Source organism: Aulostomus chinensis, chromosome 14 (genome assembly GCF_037954235.1).
Source record: "Aulostomus chinensis isolate RoL2024-O1b breed Wild chromosome 14, RoL_Achi_v1.0, whole genome shotgun sequence".
Lineage (NCBI taxonomy): Eukaryota > Metazoa > Chordata > Actinopteri > Syngnathiformes > Aulostomidae > Aulostomus > Aulostomus chinensis.
In genome coordinates, this window is record NC_141333.1 from 12,874,223 (window position 1) to 12,893,065 (window position 18,843).

At 41.5% G+C, this 18,843-nt stretch overlaps 1 protein-coding gene across 5 annotated transcripts in view; it reads right to left on the reverse strand.

Moving 5' to 3' along the window:
• Positions 1-18,843, reverse strand: part of pex5la (peroxisomal biogenesis factor 5-like a) — an 84,421-nt gene that overhangs the window by 47,994 nt on the left and 17,584 nt on the right. For 2 of the 5 annotated variants that reach the window (XM_086225334.1, XM_086225332.1), the window contains exon 2: positions 197-301. The exons of 1 other annotated variant lie outside the window; for it this stretch is intronic. In XM_086225334.1, coding sequence (XP_086081460.1) covers positions 197-301 — 105 coding nt within the window. Of the gene's footprint in view, positions 1-196; positions 302-4,797; positions 4,929-18,843 lie in introns of those variants that run through there. 2 more of the 5 variants (XM_086225333.1, XM_086225335.1) reach the window with 2 other exon arrangements.

The window sequence follows — 18,843 nt, forward strand, 5'->3', positions numbered from 1 at the left end:
ATACCCCATAGAGCAGCTGGAAATGACATTGCTTCGACTTGAGGCTTAAAGTTAGGAGTTAGTAGAGTGGAGGTCAGTTGGAGGGCACTCAAAACTCTGCTATTGCTTCAGTATGACCAATACAGGAGGACGCTCCGCTTGGAGGCGAGGGGGAGGGATAGGGGGGCGGGGGGGTTTCTGAAATGGTTCTGCCCACCTTGGTAGTCACTGTGAGGAGGGGCTTCCCTTCTGATGACGCCTTACTGGGTATCTCCTTCAGGACCATGGCAACAGTCTTATCTGCAGCCCTAGAGTCTTTCCCCTACAACAGTGAAATCAACAATGACTTGCGTCAGGACAGTTGGACAACTCAGAGCTTTGCCCTCATCCAGGGCAACTTACAGAAAAGACTTTACCTTATGATGATGGAAATACTACAGTATGTGGGGCTGTCTGCGGTAACAGAACATCAACATCCACAAGACTATGGCAATGAGAAGACGATCACTGCACAATGTAGAGGGTTGACTGTAGACAGTGATGATCATCCACAGCAGTAAGTACTGTGATGACATACAGAGATCATTCATTAAACCCCACAATTCCATAAGAATTGCACAATAGTATTAGGCAGGTGAAGGCGCATGTCTACGGAGCAGCTTAACAAATGTAGGTCTCTCTGTGGTGATTTTTGAGATACACGATGCAGTCCTGGGTTATGACAACTGGGTTACTACCAGTAGGTAGTAGATGTAAATGTGATGCCAGCTGCCCTCCGTGTTCTGTCACACCGGCCTGATCTGTGAGGCTTTACACCAAAGGAGACCGGTGACAGTAACAGAGGACAAAGAGCTAATTGGAGCAGCACCAGTCTTTCCCTGTGTGGTGCAAAAAGTCCCTGCTAATATTATGGGAGTAAGTTGTCGCTCGGTCTTGAGTCTCTAATCATGCCTTGCAGGCATCGAGCGCTGCCTGACACTAGCGTTTCCTATTTGTAATTTAGTAATGATGGAAGACTTTCCAGCACTGCAACACTTGAGGCTCTCGGCAAAGAATACTTAAACCAACATCTGCTAGATTTTTTTAAACAGTTTCAACATCCTTTTGACACAGATTTTTGATTAACAGACTGGTTCTGGTTACCATTTAATTCCTTTGCAATACATGAGCTGACAGTGCAGCTTGCTAGTGTGGTGCTTGGAGCTAGAACAGGTTCCTTAGCACAAAACTGGAGCGGGAAGTAGATCCTTGCCGACTGCGAGTCACTTAGTGTAAATCATGCTGTTACCAACACATCGTTGGTAACAGTAATGAGAACCACCATAAACTTGAAGGATGTCCCTGTAGATCCAAAAGTGGGTTGTTTTTTTGTTTTTTTACTGGTGTTGAGATGTGTTTCCTTCCATCTCTGTCCCAGTATTATTGTAAGTCAGTCATCAAACACAGGAGTGTAATCAGGTCAGCTGGCCCTGGCCCAAGGGATTCCCCTAAGTGCCCTGGTGGTACTTGGTCAATATTCTCAAAATCAAGGGATTAGCAGTATTCTGTATTTTACAGTACCACTTGGTATCAGCTGCTGAAACTAGAAACCTTCTGCACAACTAGTTTCTTTTGGAATGAAACCCTGGATGAAATGAAAAACTGTGAGAACTTGCAAAAAAAAAAAAAAATATATATATATATACACACACACACTGTATAAATTATTCAATTATTATTACAGTTTCAGCTCCCTTTGTGACAGACATTGATGAATACATAGATATTCATGATGTGTTGCTCCAAAACTTCCTATGTCACACTTCATCTTCATTGGGTTTATTTGCGAGTTCTTGCATTTATTTCCTGAACAAATGACTCAATACAAAGATCTCTTGTGACCTTAACTCCATAACAAATCAACCTCACGACACACCCAATGTCCCAGCCTTCACCCACCACCTATAACCTCTTATGGGAGCTTGTCAGTGTCGGGCTTGTCTGACAAGTGTCAAGGCCACATTGCATAACAGCAGAAAATGATTATGTAAGAGGTCAAATTGATTTTTTGCCTGCTTTTCACCTCGACATTATGAGAGAGGCTGAACTGTGGTGACCTCAGACTTTCATTCTCTTCATATTCTTCCCATAGCCAGAAGTCAATATGTTATCGTATTTATCACAGTAATTCACACAGATATCATGAAATTACCGTTGTCACAGAAGACGACACATCTAATCCCACAAAAGAGTTCATAGTCATCCAATTACTTTTTCTGAGAGGAGCAAAACTTCTGTTCATCACACGAAGCGAAGCTGCCTGTGCAGAGTCGACATGAAACAAACAGAGAGGCTTTCAGCTGGATCTTATTTCCACTTGCCAGAAAAGTGACTGAAGCATTTCCTCCACATATATCCTCAACTGAACATGTCACAAAATGTATCTGCTTGGAGAATTCCCTTGAAAGGCGAATTCTCTTTTTTAAGTCCCGAATAGCCATCTGTGCCCACCCCAGCTTTGTATCGCTGTACGACACCTGCCGTTAAGACACCGCGAGTAGCGATGCACAGATATTTGTTTGAAGGTGTTTTTGTCTAAAAGGGGAATGACACACCAATACTTTGTATTAGCTGTCTTGTACATGCAAACCCAAGACTAAACATATCATTACATAAATCTCTACTACTTCATTAAAAGTCCAACTCCTAACTGAAGCATCCGAGGAAAGATTTGTGGAATATTCTGGAGGATCAGAAAAAACAGTGATGCACGGCAGATGCGATTGCATTATGTAAACCCTTTAATCAAATCAGTTGAGTGTGTTGGCGTTGTAAAATAAATAAATGATGCAGTTTGTCTCAAGGCTTCGAAGATCCATCTTTTTTTCACATTTATTGGAAAGTGTGTTTAGCAAAGGGTATTCTCACAAGAATAGAGGATTCAAAACACTTCATACTCATAAAAATTCAGGACGATTCAGTAATCCTGGCTTTAACATGGAGCACAGCATTAGTCCAAGGCACGCCAGGAAGTCAAACTCTCAGCCAGCCAGCGCACTTCACCTGCCGACCCAGAATCAGCTGTTGTCACCTCCATTATTGCTGGCTCTGTTTTGTCCCTTATAAGGGTCTTTGCTGCTGCTGCTCTCTCACAACACAAGTATACTTAATGCAACTGCAGTTAAATTTGTTCAAAGTGATAGATTTGTATTTTTCCTTGTTTGACGTACGCTTAGGTTCAGGCTTTCCCTCCATGACTAAACTTCCAAACACAGACCATATTTTAAGCTCTTGAAGTGATAACAGAATCTTGGCAGGCCTCTGTTCTGCGCTGTCCCAGCAAATGGAGTAAACTGACCCAGGTTGCAACAGCTCTTGACCCATATTTAACAAGGTATCTGCTTCCTGCCAGTTATTATGTGGGACAGATTAAAATACATACACCCAGCTGTTTCCATAGGATACAGCATGTTCAACATGGAGGTAATAATGGTTTTAGTCTAGGCATGTTTTCATTCCAGTGTCTATCGCTCCTACCTGAAGCAGGATATTTATTTTTCTCACAATTATCATCCATACAAAGGTAATTTATCTCAAACAACTGAGGCATTCTGGCTGTGACTAATGATGAGTAAGATACATTTTAATGCAGACCTGCTTTATTGTAACATCTCCTGCAGCTTTCTCTGTGCAGTCATCAAATATCGATACCTAATTTCACGTGTCATTGCCTCCATACAGGTATATTACGTTTTCCATTCATTAGCAGTCAAATACTGCAAGTTGCTGGACAGTCATGATTTAATACTATGTATATATGTATGAATTTATAGTTCATATTGCAATATGTTAGGAGACCTCAGTACTAAAGTGTGAAAGACCACACCTTTTGTAGGGTTGGCAACATATGTCACCAGGTAAGGCATAGAGGGTAGTAGATTTTGATCTGAGTTTTTAAAGGAAGTGGACTTAACAGCTGTGAGATCACTCTGTGGTTTGTGACCCACATTTTGAAGCTTTGTGGTTGCCTGCAGTGGAACCGGAGAGGAGGGAAGGTTGGATTGGTAGCTGTGGTAGTGACTTGTCAATCAAGAAGTAGCCACGCCCCAAAGCTACCCTGGTTTGGTATGCATCCATCTGTCCCTTCCATCCATTTTCAATACCCCTTATCTGTTAAGGGTTGCGGGGGTGGGGCTGGAGCCTGTCCCAGCTGACATTGGGCAAGAGGTGGGCTTCACCCTTGACTGGTTGCAAGTCTGTCACAGGACCATCAGGCGCTATTCGGGGTTCAGTATCTTGCTCAAGGATACATCGACATGGTCACTGGGGAAGAGAGGATTGAACCAGCCGCCCCTCAGTTCCTGACGGACACTCTACCGCTGAGCCCCCCCTCTTTTTCCTTTGAAAAACAAAAGAAAAACAAAACAAAAATCCCCTCCAAGTCTGGATATCATCATTTTATTTCTATAAAAATAGTGGAACTACCCCGCAGTAGCACATCTTTCATGAAAAGCTGACAGCGTTATCGCCCTATTCTTCACAGTTCATGTAAAAAAACAGTGTTCATGAGGGAACACGCCGCTCAAAATCAGAGCACCTTTCAGTGGATCTGCTGTGAAGTGTTGAACAGGTGACATTTAAGTCCTGCATTATATAAAGGAGCAGACTTCCATTTAGAGCCGGGTGGGAAAATATCTGTGTATTGGTGGGAAAAATGGTGTCATAAACATGTGTGTGTGTGTGTGTGTGTGTGTGGGGGGGGGGGGGGTGATTTTACTGTTATACATAAGTTTAGAACTAAGATAGGATGCTGAATAAGGGTGTGAAATCATTTCTCACCCAGAATGGTGTCCAGTATTTTAACAGCTGGCTGTGATCAGTGCATTGTGGTTTTGCATCTCTCGGCTCTCCTGGCAGATCTCGAGACTCTCACCTTTTGCATCATTTGTTCTTGGCGCTGTGGAGAGGTCACGAACAATGGCTGGGATCCCTCTGCGCAGATGGAAAATTGATCACAGCACGGGAAGTGAGTTCTCTATGAAAATATGCCACAGACTGCTGGCTACAGCCAGCGTACAGTGACAGTTAATGAGTGGACCGGTGCAACTGTCTGGCGGCGACTCAGAGAACTTGTGTAAATAAATCATGATGAAGTGGATTCTCTGTGCAGCAGGCAAATGTTCAGACTTCTAAGCAGAACTTTGTACAAGTCAGTGAAGGTGCACTCCAGCATCCAGTAAATTACTAAGATTGGGTGTTAGAGCCCATAATTTCTGATCTTTAGTGGCCTGTTCAGTTCTGGTGCAATATGCTGCAACCTGAACGAGTGGCTCCTCATCTCCCATTACTATTGGCCTTCATGACTTACACAGGGGACGTGTGTCATGTGATTTATTGTCATGAAATGTCTGTCTTTGGTCTTTACTTTTTATCAAAACGTTTGTTTTCAGCCCCATCTACACAGTACAACTACTGTATGAAGCTTACACACAGATTTGGCTTCAGCGAGCACTTTTTCAGTCATTGATTTGATCAATTTTCTGTATTTCCTTAGAAATCAATATAATATTAATGATGATAATCAGTAATATAATGCATTTTTACACCACCGATAATGTCCCAACAAGCAAAAGTGATAATTCATGTTAGCATATTTGCTGCCTTTGATGGCTTGAAATAGTATTAATAGACAATAATATGAATATATGTAGCTTATTATGTGGCTCATCAGGGTTCTTTTCTCTTTGATATTTTCTATCGTTTGTATTGATTGTTTTCAGCGTCTGAAATTGTCAAAACTATTTGTGTTGCCTTCTTTACCATGACTCTCTGAGAGAAGAGGTCACGTATCTTGACGGGACTGTCGGGGTGAAATAAAGGATGAATAAATAAAATAAAGAATGGACACTTTGAAAGCAAGAGAAAAATATCCAGAGCAAGATACATTCAGGCACTTTAGGATTATGCGTGCGCACGCACACGCACGCACGCACGCACGCACACACACACACACACACACACACACACACACACTGGTACTGTGGCAAATTGCATCATATTAAAGCCAGTAACTGACTCCAACAGGGCTCATACTTGGTGTAAGCCAGGCTAATTCCAAGTAAATGTTACTGTAGGTCTTTAATTTGATTGTTGTCATTTCCGCTGAAACTGCTCATGAGGAGATTTTTTTTGCGCCAGTGTGACATTTCCTGCCACTGTTTATTGGCTTTCACAAGCTTTATGGGGATTGCTTCTTATAATAAATGGGAAAGCCTGGCAGCACGCATAATATGTCAGAAAAAACGACCCCCTCATCTGGTCTTGAATAATAATTTGAAGAATTTCCTGTGTGTGGAGCTGCTCATACATCAATGTCACAAACCGCTGGCCTATACTGTAATGGGCTCTGAAGGAGGGTGATGACAAGGACGACATATTTCTTTGTGGATGATGTCCCACACCACCTATCGGATCTACTATTTCACCACGCTGCTGATTTACATTCCAGCATGAATAACTGCCCTCTACACGAAGTCTACACCTTGTCTCGTACATTTATTACCCGCTCAGTTTGCCAGAATGGAGGATAAAGAATTAAAAGTGTGACATTAAGTCATAATAGGCCTAACAAACAAGTCTAAGCCTGAAACATGAGCTAACTTTCGCAGCCTGAAGGGGGCATTCTTGAGAACACATACCTTTATCACACCAACCCTTTGTGCTCACGGTCAGCTTACCTTAATTTAGTGTACTTATAATTATAACCTGGAAACACACCATGCTGGGTTTATTTCCCATCTCTAATCAGTTTCCTTCGTCGCTTCATAACAAAAGTGCAATTCAGGCCGCTGAACTAATTACAGGAATTGGAGGCTGCAGCATATTTGTCAGGGTTTTAATTTTCTCTTGCGTGCATATACCGTCATTTAATGCACTGAATGACTAAATAAAGAGAATGCAAGATGAAGTTAAAGTTAGGAAATTATTGTTGAAACTTTGGCCATATTTGTCAAACTTCCTGGAAGCATGATTGCGTCGTATTTTATTTTAACAGGAAATGATGGTATATTTCTCAACAGTGACCGCCCACCTTCAGGGAGTTAAAATTTGTTTCCTCGACTGATGTTTCAACAAATTCTTTATAAGAAAAAAAAGCTTTTACAGAAGAAACCAAGCAGTGAGCAGAATGCAAAATGCTTGATTGGGAACATAAAGATAGCAGGAAAGGTGAAGGTACATAATAATCTTAAGAGTAAGCAACAACTGACCTCATGAGACAATGTAAAACACTTTGTGACCTTTTCGTTGCTGCTAACTACCTTGTAACAGATGTTAACGAATATATAAAATATCAAAACAGATACTGACAGAAATTGAGATTTCTTTCTGTAGCCACATCCCTCTGAAACGATTGCGAGGACTCCTGAAACACAAAATACCTGAGGTAACGAGTTCAGTAAACATTTCCATGGCGAGGGTGTGCTCCACGGATGTTCTGGGTTTAGTGGTGTATAACACCAGTCACAAATAGGGAAAAAAAAGCGATGCTTTAAAATGTCCACAAACCGCAAAACATTTTACACCTAAAATCATATGGCTGCTGTGCTGTGAAGGATGAGTCAGTGAGATGAGACAAGCAGGGCCGCACTGCAACAGCGTTACCTTGTGTGTAATGTACTTCTGCCCCTGTAGGGGTTCTGCTTGGACAGCAGCATTTATCTGGTGATCGGTATAAAACGGTTTGCCCGTCAGAAATGTCTCTCATAGTACAGTAATAGACAACTTTATGTGGATTTAAGCTTTAGTGATGCTTTAAATCCCTCCGTCAACAAAAGAGGTTTCAGGCGATTTGCTGAGTAGCAACCCTGAAGCTGCATTACTGCATCTGCAGTATTTAACTACAGGAGGGCACGTCCAGACCTCTGCTGTGAGTCACAGTCACAGCAGCTATGGTTTTAGATTTGGCTTCACCTTATTGAAAAGTCACAGAGGACAGACAATTAGGAACTAATGGAAAATAAATACATTATGTTTCTATAATATATACACAAGTATAATCAACCCTTTATAACTTAGAGCTGAAGCAATGGTGTTTATCATTAGATTCACACCCCCCCAATTTATTAACCAGGGCCTAATTAACTGCCCTTTCATCAAACACACAGGCTCCTACTGTCCACTATAAGGTTTTCATACAAGGAAATAATGATTTCGCCAATTTCCTGTTAACCTAATTTTGGCAAAGGAAAATTGAATTTGATTATGGAGGGGCTGGCTATGGCTAAGCTTTTATAAAAAGGAAGTGACACTCTGCAAAAGGCAGAGGGCCGTGATGTCTTATATTTGGGTTAGATCACGAAAAACTGTCCCTAAAGTTCGGCTGCCGCTTCCTGGGACAGCTGAGCAAATGAGGCTTAAATAGAAAAAGCAGAGAGACTATTACGGCCCAAACATCCAAGATCTCCGGAGTTCACACCATTAAGAATCATCGGAGGAGCCATTGCAGTGATCGGTGCAGGGCTGCTCGAACACGATCTGCTGCTGCCGAACTGTTTACACACACAAAGCAGGAAGAGGAAGGGGGCTGACTATTTACCTTCCTCGTTACCGGTTACCAGCTTCTTACAGCATGGTCACTCGTGTGGCTTTCAGATGTAATGTGAAAAAAAAGATTCAAGTAATTAATTTGTGCTTTGTCAGGTTTTACAAATACAAAGTAACACTTTAAAGCTCTAAATGTCAGTTTGGTGACATTTGCTACCGTCGATGTAATCAATGACCAAAACAATTGCGTTTTGTGCCTTTGTTTTCACAGCTGATCTATTTTCTTTTCTCCAGGCCTTTAAAATGACAGAATATACATGGAAGCTGCTCTGTTTGTGCTGCGGGCGGACAAACAGGGCCGGTGGGGCTGGTTGGAACCCCACTGAGCACCACTAATGGAACATGTTGCACGTCTCCAGCACATTTGTGGCCTTAGAGTAATCAGATTACTTTTTTGATGTAACTATTTACACAAAGCAGTTGTCTGGCAAATGGATTAATCTATTATGTAGTGACATTTTCACACAAGTAATGCATTAGTTGCATAATGTTAAGAGTAGCATGAAACCCGTGACACTAAATCAGTCACATGTTCTGTTAGCTGGTCGTAAACATCAGGGCTCACTTCTAAAAACATTTTTTTTCCATGGCGTCATAACACGTCAGTAGCTGGACAGGGTCGCCTCACGTTGGACCACATCTTGTGCACAGAGCCAAACCACTAGAGTCTATTTTTACTGGGGCTGAACACTTGAGATTGCAGCCCATTTCTAGGATAGAGGACTCCCCAACGAGTGAGGCATGTCACTAATGAGGTGAGCCTGCAGCTCCTTTCACATGTTTTTTTCTGTTTCTACCTCTGGACATCAGATAAAACACGATTTATATATAAATGAACTATCAATGATAGACTTATTTTCTTTTGATTCTGTTTTATTTCTGAATTTTTTTGACAAATCATAACAGACTTGATTAGTGTAATCAAAAAGGAACGACATTCATAAATTATGTTGTTGTTTTTATTACTTTTATATCACTTTTCTTTTTCCTTCAGAATTTCTACTCTGCCAGGAAAATCAATAACATGCGTTTTATGAAAGAAATTAATGATTCTATCATATTTTGTCTGTCAGCACCGTCTGAATGCCGAGCCGCTGTAGTAAAGATGACAAATGAATGCAATATTCAAAGAATCGCTTTCTGATTTTGAGACTCCATTAGTCATAAGCACCACCACAGTTTGTGTTCAATAGTCACTCAATCAATCACTCCTCATTGTTAATCGTCATACGCTGATTACTCCATCACTCAAAAGCTTTCAACATTTTTATCCAGTTTGGCAGATTTATAGATCTTTGATAAATGCTTAGACTCAGAATGTTGTTGACACATAACTCAAGATTCTAGGATCGTAGGCTTCTAAGAGTTATCGCTATCAGTTAAGATTGTCATTTCTGTCCTTGGCTCTGCACGGGTCACTCTGAGGTCAGAGTCGTGCGTATAAGAGGACTTGTTCTGCTCTCAACTGCATTTTCTTGGTGTATGTGGCTGGAGCAGGAGGCCCTTAAAGTATCAGATGGCTACTCATGTACACTTACAAACCAGAGTTTTGTGACTATGAAATAGTTTAGTCTTTTGTGTTTATCAAAACTGTATGAAATGTGGATAAAACACCGTACCTGACTAATATGTCATCTGATAATTACTGCACGCCTCACTCTGGAGATTAAACCCTGACTACTTGACCCTTGACCGACGGGACCTGATGGAAAATGAGACGCTCAGGTCGGCGTGGGACTCCAGGCGGGTCAGACGTTACAAATTGTCTGTTTAGTCTCAGTTACTAATGTTTCTGACGTAGTTTGTAGCATTTAAGTCAGGCAGTAGTGGATATCTGAGTACAGGATGTGGACGGTGCAGCAGCTGCTGTGCAGGTGAGGTCAGGGGGATTTTGTAATTTGCGTTCCTCATTTCTTGACTGCTGATGTCACACAGGTCTGTAGGACAACACATGGGACGTGAAGCGAGCAGAGAAAGACAATATGAGATTGAGCAATCATTCACATTCTCATTAAGTGCACTGTGTCTTTGTATTTGGTGGCCATATGAAAGGATAACAGCCAGTCATCAGTCTCTCTCTCCCTCTCTCTCTCTCTCTCTCTCTCTCGCTTGCTCACTCACACACACACACACACACACACACACACTAATACTCTGACTGTGTTTGTATGACTTTGCACTCCTGCTCCAGACAGTAGGATAAACAAAATCTCATAGTTCTTGGAAATAAACGTGATACTGTAAAGAATGAGATACATTTAATGTTGTCTTTTATCAGACAATTTTCTAATGATTTCATTGTTGAACAGTACTAATAGAAACAAGAAAAGGAAATTCAGGAATTACAGAGTTTGATGTCAGATTGGGTGATATGATTGAAATTAGTATCATTTCTAATTATGGATTCTCACAAAATCCAAATGAAAAAGAATAAAGCTGTTGTCCAATGCAATGGCAACAGAATACTTGATTTTGAATATTCATAATATATCACTAGGAGCGACAGACTGACTGATTGGCCAAGTCCTTGGATTATATTGATGTCACATTTAGAATTAAGCATCTGATGAACGAAAATATCTGCACTGCTCAGTTTATTGTTTTTTTTTTAATCAATGTTAGCTCATACGTTTTTGTTTTCTCAGGAAGAGGGAAATGTCTCTCTAAATTTAGATGAATGCTGTTAATGAAATAAAAGTTCTCATTTATTTAGACAACGACATTCGTGTTAAATAATTTATGTTCAGGCATTTTGTGTCCCATCCGTTGTTACGATTCAGTTGTCGTATTTTCCCACATAGAATGACCATGCTGCCACTGAATATTGACTGATCACTAATCAACAGCCTCATCAACATAACGTGACTCCTCCGCCACTCGTCACGATGCTGCTGCGCTCATGTTTCAGCTGCACATCAATAGAGTTGGATTCATCACGCCAGCGCTCTTCGCCCATAGTTTTATTATTTTGCTGTGCGTTGACATCACACTTCATCCCTTTTTTTAATAGGAAAAACTGTATACTAGTCATAACATTGAACTCTACTGTTCAGTTTTGACCTTTCAAACTCCAAGTGACCAAACAATATCCAGTCGAGGTCCATGTATTTGTTGTGTCGGCTATTTAAAATTCAGTTTGCTTCGCTGTTCGACGAAAACTGAGCACAAGCTGCAGGACAATAATGTTTTGTTGAAAAGCTTCATAGGTGCTTTCAATGCAGCCTGTAAAGGTTCAAGTTTCCAAGGTACAATCCCCCGGTGTATTCTGATGCTAGGTCAAAGGTCAGATGATCACGAGGTCACTGCAAGATGATGAGGTCTCAAACCCAAGTGACATCAGGCTAAACAGAGATGCACCTAATTGAAAAAAACAAAACAAGACAAACAAAAAAAACAGCTGGCTGTTGGAGGACAACATGATACTCCTGTAAACCTTACAACCTGGGAGGGAGTGATGTGTATGTAATCCCCCTGGAAACTGCAGGCTCACACTGAAACATGAACATGAAACACAGGCTGCCTCTCATAAAACATTTATACTGGATCACAGAACATGTAAAAAGCATGTCAGTTTCAACGTAGGCTCCAGAAAGACATGACTCTTGGGGCAACTGGCATCCTACACCAAAGGATGTATGTTTTTACTCATCAATATGGATGCACGCTGGATCCTCTACCCCTCGGCTGGGAGAAACGTCTCACAAAGTGTCAACATCCCTGCAAAAAGTGGCCCGTGGTGTTAATTACAGGCATCTTTTGGCCCTTCCCAATAGGCTTACTCGCTTGTGTTTTGTGTGGATGTGTGTGTGTGTGCTTGTTTTTTGGCAGATGTGCATTTTATTAATGAGAATTTAATTTGGCAAGAAAAACAAGGATTTTGCTGAGGTTTCTAGTCTGCTTGGATGAGCACCCTGAGTAGCGGATAATGCATTTCTCATTATAACCGCATATATTAACATTCCATTTTTCATTGTTGTGTAACTCCGGCATCTATTATAAAGAACATACACAGATTTCGCAATCCTGTGTAGAAAATAGTGGTTGAAGCACAGGCTTTTACATCGCCACATAAAGTGTTCACACGCCATCCACTGAATGTAATGAATATAAAGATGTACAGCACTTTTTCTGCGCTTGTTATGCATCCTTCACATAAAAATTATGACAGATGTTTTTGGGATTACATGGAGGCGAGCAGAAGCTCAATCCTACATCTTAAAACATGCGCACTGATGCGAGAATGTTGTAATCGGCTACTTTGAGCCTTACTGGGAAAAAAAGGAAAGCTTAGTATATGTTCATATATTTGAAAGGCAATAATGAATACCCTCCTCATTAATTATGTATTCTGTCACCTGCATGTGACCCAATAATCATGATGTTGTTTTCGTTTGTTCTTTTAAAGACCCGACCTGTTTGCCACGATATACCATTTATCACTTATGGACAAGATAAAGGTATTTATAACCAATTCAGCTGTCAGCCAAATGTGCATTGTATCACCAGTCTCACCCGTCAGTGTATTTAATTTTTTGCTGTTTTGTTACTAATTGTACCGCTTGCACAAGTGTCATGATATTCATATTTCCAATCCTTGCTGCATTCTGTTGTGTTTACCTCTCGCTCTCTCAGAAGGCTCTAGTTTCCTCTGTTTCCCTAAAGCTGTGTATATATGAACCCTCTGGAGACGGGTCCTCTGTTAGGTACCATGGCACCCAATAATAGGCTTTGTTTTGACTTCCACTCTTCTTTGCAGGAGCAGATTGGTTCTTTCCTCGGACTCTCACATATCTCCCGACGGAGAAGTGAGATTGAATTGTAAAGCTTTCTACTGAAGCCCACCCAAAGCTCCCAGCACTCATCATCCTGTTGTAGGAGACTGATGATGGTCATTGGATTGGACAAATGGATTGTTTTATGGTCATTCTGATCCCAAGAGCAGCATGCAGCCATGATCACACTGTCAGCATACAAATAAATTGTTCACCCAGTAGGGCTAAAGACACATCTAATCCTGAATTTGCAAATATCTGGTTGTGACTGGAAGTTAACAATTGTCTGTACTATGAGTTTTCATCTTCGTGTCCTGCAACCAAAAGGTGTTTTTCAATAATGGTAAAGGACACATGAGAAGCAATCCAATATTTGTCTAAGAGGAAGAAAGTGCTACTTTCGAGCAGCAATACTGAGCATGTAATGAGAGGAATATTTTGTTATATCAGATGACAAAAAAAACCTCTGCAATTTCTGAACACATTCTTAGCTTCTTTGAACATCTCCTACACTCCTAGGAGACTTGCAGTCCTTTCATTCAACTCCGATCAACCCTCCAGAAATCCTCGCAGGCATGACACAAACCACTGTACAACATGGGGCGACTACTTGTACAGTTTTACTGTATGTATCCTGGTCAACAAAGCTTATTTATCCTCTTTTTTCTTGCCGTTGCCATCTGTTCCCATCGGGCCTCATTCATGGAATGTTCTCGTGCAAAAAGTTGCTCTTGCACACTTGAAGGCTTTTTTTTAGCCATCAATTTAATCTTGCAGACAGGAAGCAAAGCCCGATGGCTATTTGTAACTCCTTTCTCCTGACATCTGTTGTTCACCGCTTTTAACCGTCAATCACAGCTTGCAAAGACTTTCATTTTGAGAGGTGCACAGCAGAAGTCAGGAGCAAGGAGTAACAAATATACATCATGCTTTGTTCCCTGTAGTCTGTAAGACTAAATTGAGGGCGTACTGGAAGAACATTTCATGCCAGTAGAGCTGCAGCCCCAAGAAGGATGTAAACGAATATTTGATGTTAACGAAGTGCCCTTCAAAAGTGTTTGATTCCAGATGGAGAATCCAGCCTGACAGTAACAACTATAGTATACAAAAAGAACAAAGAAGATCCACTGTCAATGCTTTGTTAATACCTGCTGCCGGATTTTAGCAGTAGGACAGACATAGAGTTCATGTTTAGAGCCACAAACAAAGTATTTACAATACTCTGCTGTACTTTACTCTCTTGAATGCTCTGGAGTCCAGAGAAATAGTAAAGTACAAAGTAGTAGTACAAAGCCTCCTATGGTAAAGTTCCCCACAAAAGGAGTAAAAACCAGATCAGTTTTTTCATCCCGTATATCGACACTGGTGAAAAAATCTATATGTTGTACAAGCTCCATGTTATTATATTGACATTATATACATTTCCCAGAAGTCCAAATGACCTGGCGTGATGTGTAAGTGAGGCAGGGTTCCTGTTACACTCTCTTCTTAAACATTCTTTGTACCGCAGCTTCAAACCTGCACTCAAACACACACACACGCACGCACGCACGCACGCGCACACACACAAACACGCGCACACACACAAACACACACACACACACACAAGGATCTGGGAGTTACTGAAGGAAGTGGTGAATAACTAGCGATTCAGCAAGTCCTCATGTGGATTTGCTCCTTGGTCCACTAATGATTTGCAGAGTCAGCGTGTTTTATTTTAAAACAACATGCCTGCCCTAAATGCATCAGAGAGCAGGTGCAATGTTTTCATGCTTAATGTCACTTAACGCAGGACTTGTTTATGGCACATATTTTGGATCTAAAAGATGATATATTGATCACAGGAAGCTTTGTGGAGCATTTCTACTCAGAGTCAACCAGCCAGCAGTCTTACTGTACATGGCTGACAGTATGCTGTTGTTTTTATTTTTACATGTGAGAAATGCAGCATAATGTGAATTTTATTATAGAAATAGAAATTACTTCAGCTTCACATTAAACTACCATTTGCCCAAGTTAATGTCATGGTTTGTATTTGTTTGAATGGGAAATCTAAGGTCCCGTTGGTCAAGAATGAAAAAAAACAAAGGAATCTATCAGATTTGATAGTGAGGACCCTGAAGGACAAACACTTGAATTCAGCGTGATGTTTAGACCCCTCTTGTTTGAATGTCTTCACCAGTACATCACCTCTTCCATTGCAAATGTAGCTGCTTGACCCCACCACCCATTCATGGACCCAATCCCATCATGTCACCCCCCCAACCCCCCCATCCCCAATTCCCAGAAAGACTTGCAGGGGTCCTGTCAGCGCTGAACTCGGGGTTGTTATTGCTCTCACAACAGCAGAGGCACCAGTTAGAGGCAGATGAAATGAAGCTGACATTCCTGTCTTGTAAGAGTCTTTGCTGCTGAAAGGCTGCTGCACATTTCTCTCCATAATTACAGGCTTCAATGTAAAAGCTTTTTTTTTCTCACTTGAATGGCTGGACAAGTGGGTCAGATACCTCCGACTGATGTCAGCTGCTACATGTACTTACACAAATGATTTTATTAGCAACAACAAAAGCTAGGATTTTCATATTTGATTTCGATTTAAGTGCATGAGTCAGCCTTCTCATAAGCAATATTTTTTTTTATTACAGGTTCCCAGAAGTTGTATATGCAAGTAGGGTTTTATATATATATATATATATATATATATATATATATATATATATATATATATATATATATATATATATATATAAATATACATTATGTATACATTTCCAGAAATGAAGTACAACCCGGGGGCAGCACAGTGGTGCAGTGGTCAGCACTGTGGCCTCACAGCAAGAAGGTTCCGGGTTCGAGTCCCGGCTCGGGCACGGGATCTTTCTGTGTCTAGTCTCCATGTTCTCCCTGTGCCTGTGTGGGTTCTCTCTGGTACTCCAGCTTCCTCCCACAGTCCAAAGACATTAAGAGAGGACGAGGCTGATTGATACTCTAAATTGACCGTAGGTGTGACTGTGAGTGTGAATGGTTGTCTGTCTCTATGTGTTGGTCCTGAGATGGACTGGTGACCTGTCCAGGGTGAACCCCACCTCTCACCTGTAGCCGCAGGGATAGGCTCCAGCCCCCCCCCCCCCCCCCCCCGCGACCCCTAACAGGAATAAGCGGACGAAAATGGATGGATGGATGGAAATACAACCCTTGGATAGAGCAATGTTCAAAATTTCCAAAGCTTTTTACCAAAGGGATATTTTTTTTAATCACTCCATGAATCAGAAAATACTTGTAAAAGCCATTAAAATCTATTTTTACCTTTTCTTTTTTCAAAAAAGGAATCCTTATAAACAAGTCTATGAATGATACATCAACAAACCCTTCTGTAAAAACCTTCAGAATATGGATAGGAGTTAACCTGCTGAACTGGAAAATTTGGCGCCATCACTCATACAGGAAGTAACTAAGAGAAACCCACAATGCATACGGATCCAAAACAATGCAATTATTATCCATTTGTTCCTATTTTCTTCCTGATAAATAAAATATGAGTTTCAGGAATATCATTATATTTACCTGTCAATCAATCTTCATTTTTTTATGTGTATGTGTGGAGATACGTTAATTAGCTAGCTAGCAAAAACTATATTCATCTTGAGAACTCTGTGACAGCTGCGGATTATGATCAAGGCATGTGATGCACAGGATGCTTGAACAGAGCAAGCACGTCCCCCTCTCTCTCTCTCTCTCTCTCTCTCTCTCTCTCTCTCTCTCTCTCTCTTTCTGACATGCTCGGGATACGCCCACTCTCCAGTGTTCCAATCAAATTCCTCCCAGTATTACTTCCAACCTTTCTGTCCCGTGTTGCTCGGAAATATGTCACCATACAACAGTCAGACAGAAATGCTGTCTCAGCTGGACTTGAAGAGCTTAGTGGGGCTGGCCAGGGAGGCAAAAGAGAGCAGGATTGAAGGACAGAACAGAGAGATGGAGGCTGGACGGAAACATTCACCCTCAAGCTGAACTCTCCCTCTACTTTGATAGCTCCTCATATCCTGGAAGCACAAGAGCCCCCTCAAGCCTCCTGTGGCCAATTCTGTCTTTCCCCATTACCTGCCCATTAAGAAAAAACTGGAGACAAAGGACATTGAGCCCCTCTTACAGAGGCAGTCCAAGTCATTACTTACACTATTGCTGTGCTGCTGCTTGGCCTGCAGCTGCTAATGATGAGGGATGGCAGTGAAAGGAGGAGGATCCCTTCTGTGCATTGAGCAGGAGGGTACAGTAACCTGATTACTAGCGGCTGCTTGGAAAAAATGGCATTACATTCTCGCTTTTGTCTCTCACTTCCAGCCTCCTACTGTCCTAGATCGGAGAGGCTGCACCGTCTCTCCTCTCCAGATGAGTTTTATCTGTGTGCTTCGTAAGCAGCTGTACTGCTCCCTGCTACTGGCCAGCTGTCTGCATCTGGTTGCTTTGATTGCAAAATATGGCTTTCAGGCTCTTCATTCAGTCCATCATGGTGTGTTTTTGATTTAATCATCCTCTTACACTAAAGGATGCAGACCCAGCTTCTTTTCAATTACATGATGATTACGTTAACTGCAAGTTTGCCAGTGGGAATTACAGCTGAGAAATGGACAGCACCGACCAAAGAAAACGCACACCAGAGCATATTACACAACTTCAAAGCTGAGAGCCATTCAAAAGGCAACCTTTTTTAATGAGTTGACTTAAACCAGAAAATAGCCTGTTTTTTTATGTTGGAAACATACCTGCAATTCGATCCAGGAATTAATCATTTGTCTGAACTGTCTCAAGTGTCTGTAGGACCGAAATAGACTCAGCGATAAGTATGACGGGAGAAAGAGAGATGGAGTGTTGTGGGCAGTTTGTAGTCATAGGAAAAGCTTCAGGTTTTTTTTATAAACAGATGATACCACAGATGATTATCAGTTCCATGTGTGCTGACTTGGATTTTATCAAACACCGGAGATCTTTTCCAGAACTCCTGCAATGAACCAAAATGATAATAAAAGGCAAACATTAGCTTATTTAAGTCATTTTACTGCTGTAAGCAATTACATGTCATCCTTGTTGACTTAAATGTCCCTGTGGTGGTACCTTTACTCGGCCACAGCATACACACGCACATGCACGTGCGTGCGCGCGCGCACACACACACACACACACACACACACACACACACACACACACACAAAGTAATCAGGTTGCCCAGACACAGGCCCATGAGGCCATTATTACCTTGAGTGACTTTGCCCAATTAAAGCCTTTGACAACAGCGGCAGCAGGGACAGAGAATAGTCAGAGAGGAAGAGGAGGAGGAGGAGGAGGGGGGTCATTATGTGTCACGTCAGACCAGAATAAACTTGAGCGTACTAAGCGTGACCAACTCCTTCTTCTCGAACATTTTCTATCACAGTGCTGAAACATAATCTTCCATGATGCATTGTTTTTGTTCTAGTGGGATGAGTGTCTAGCTGACAGACATCCAGAAATA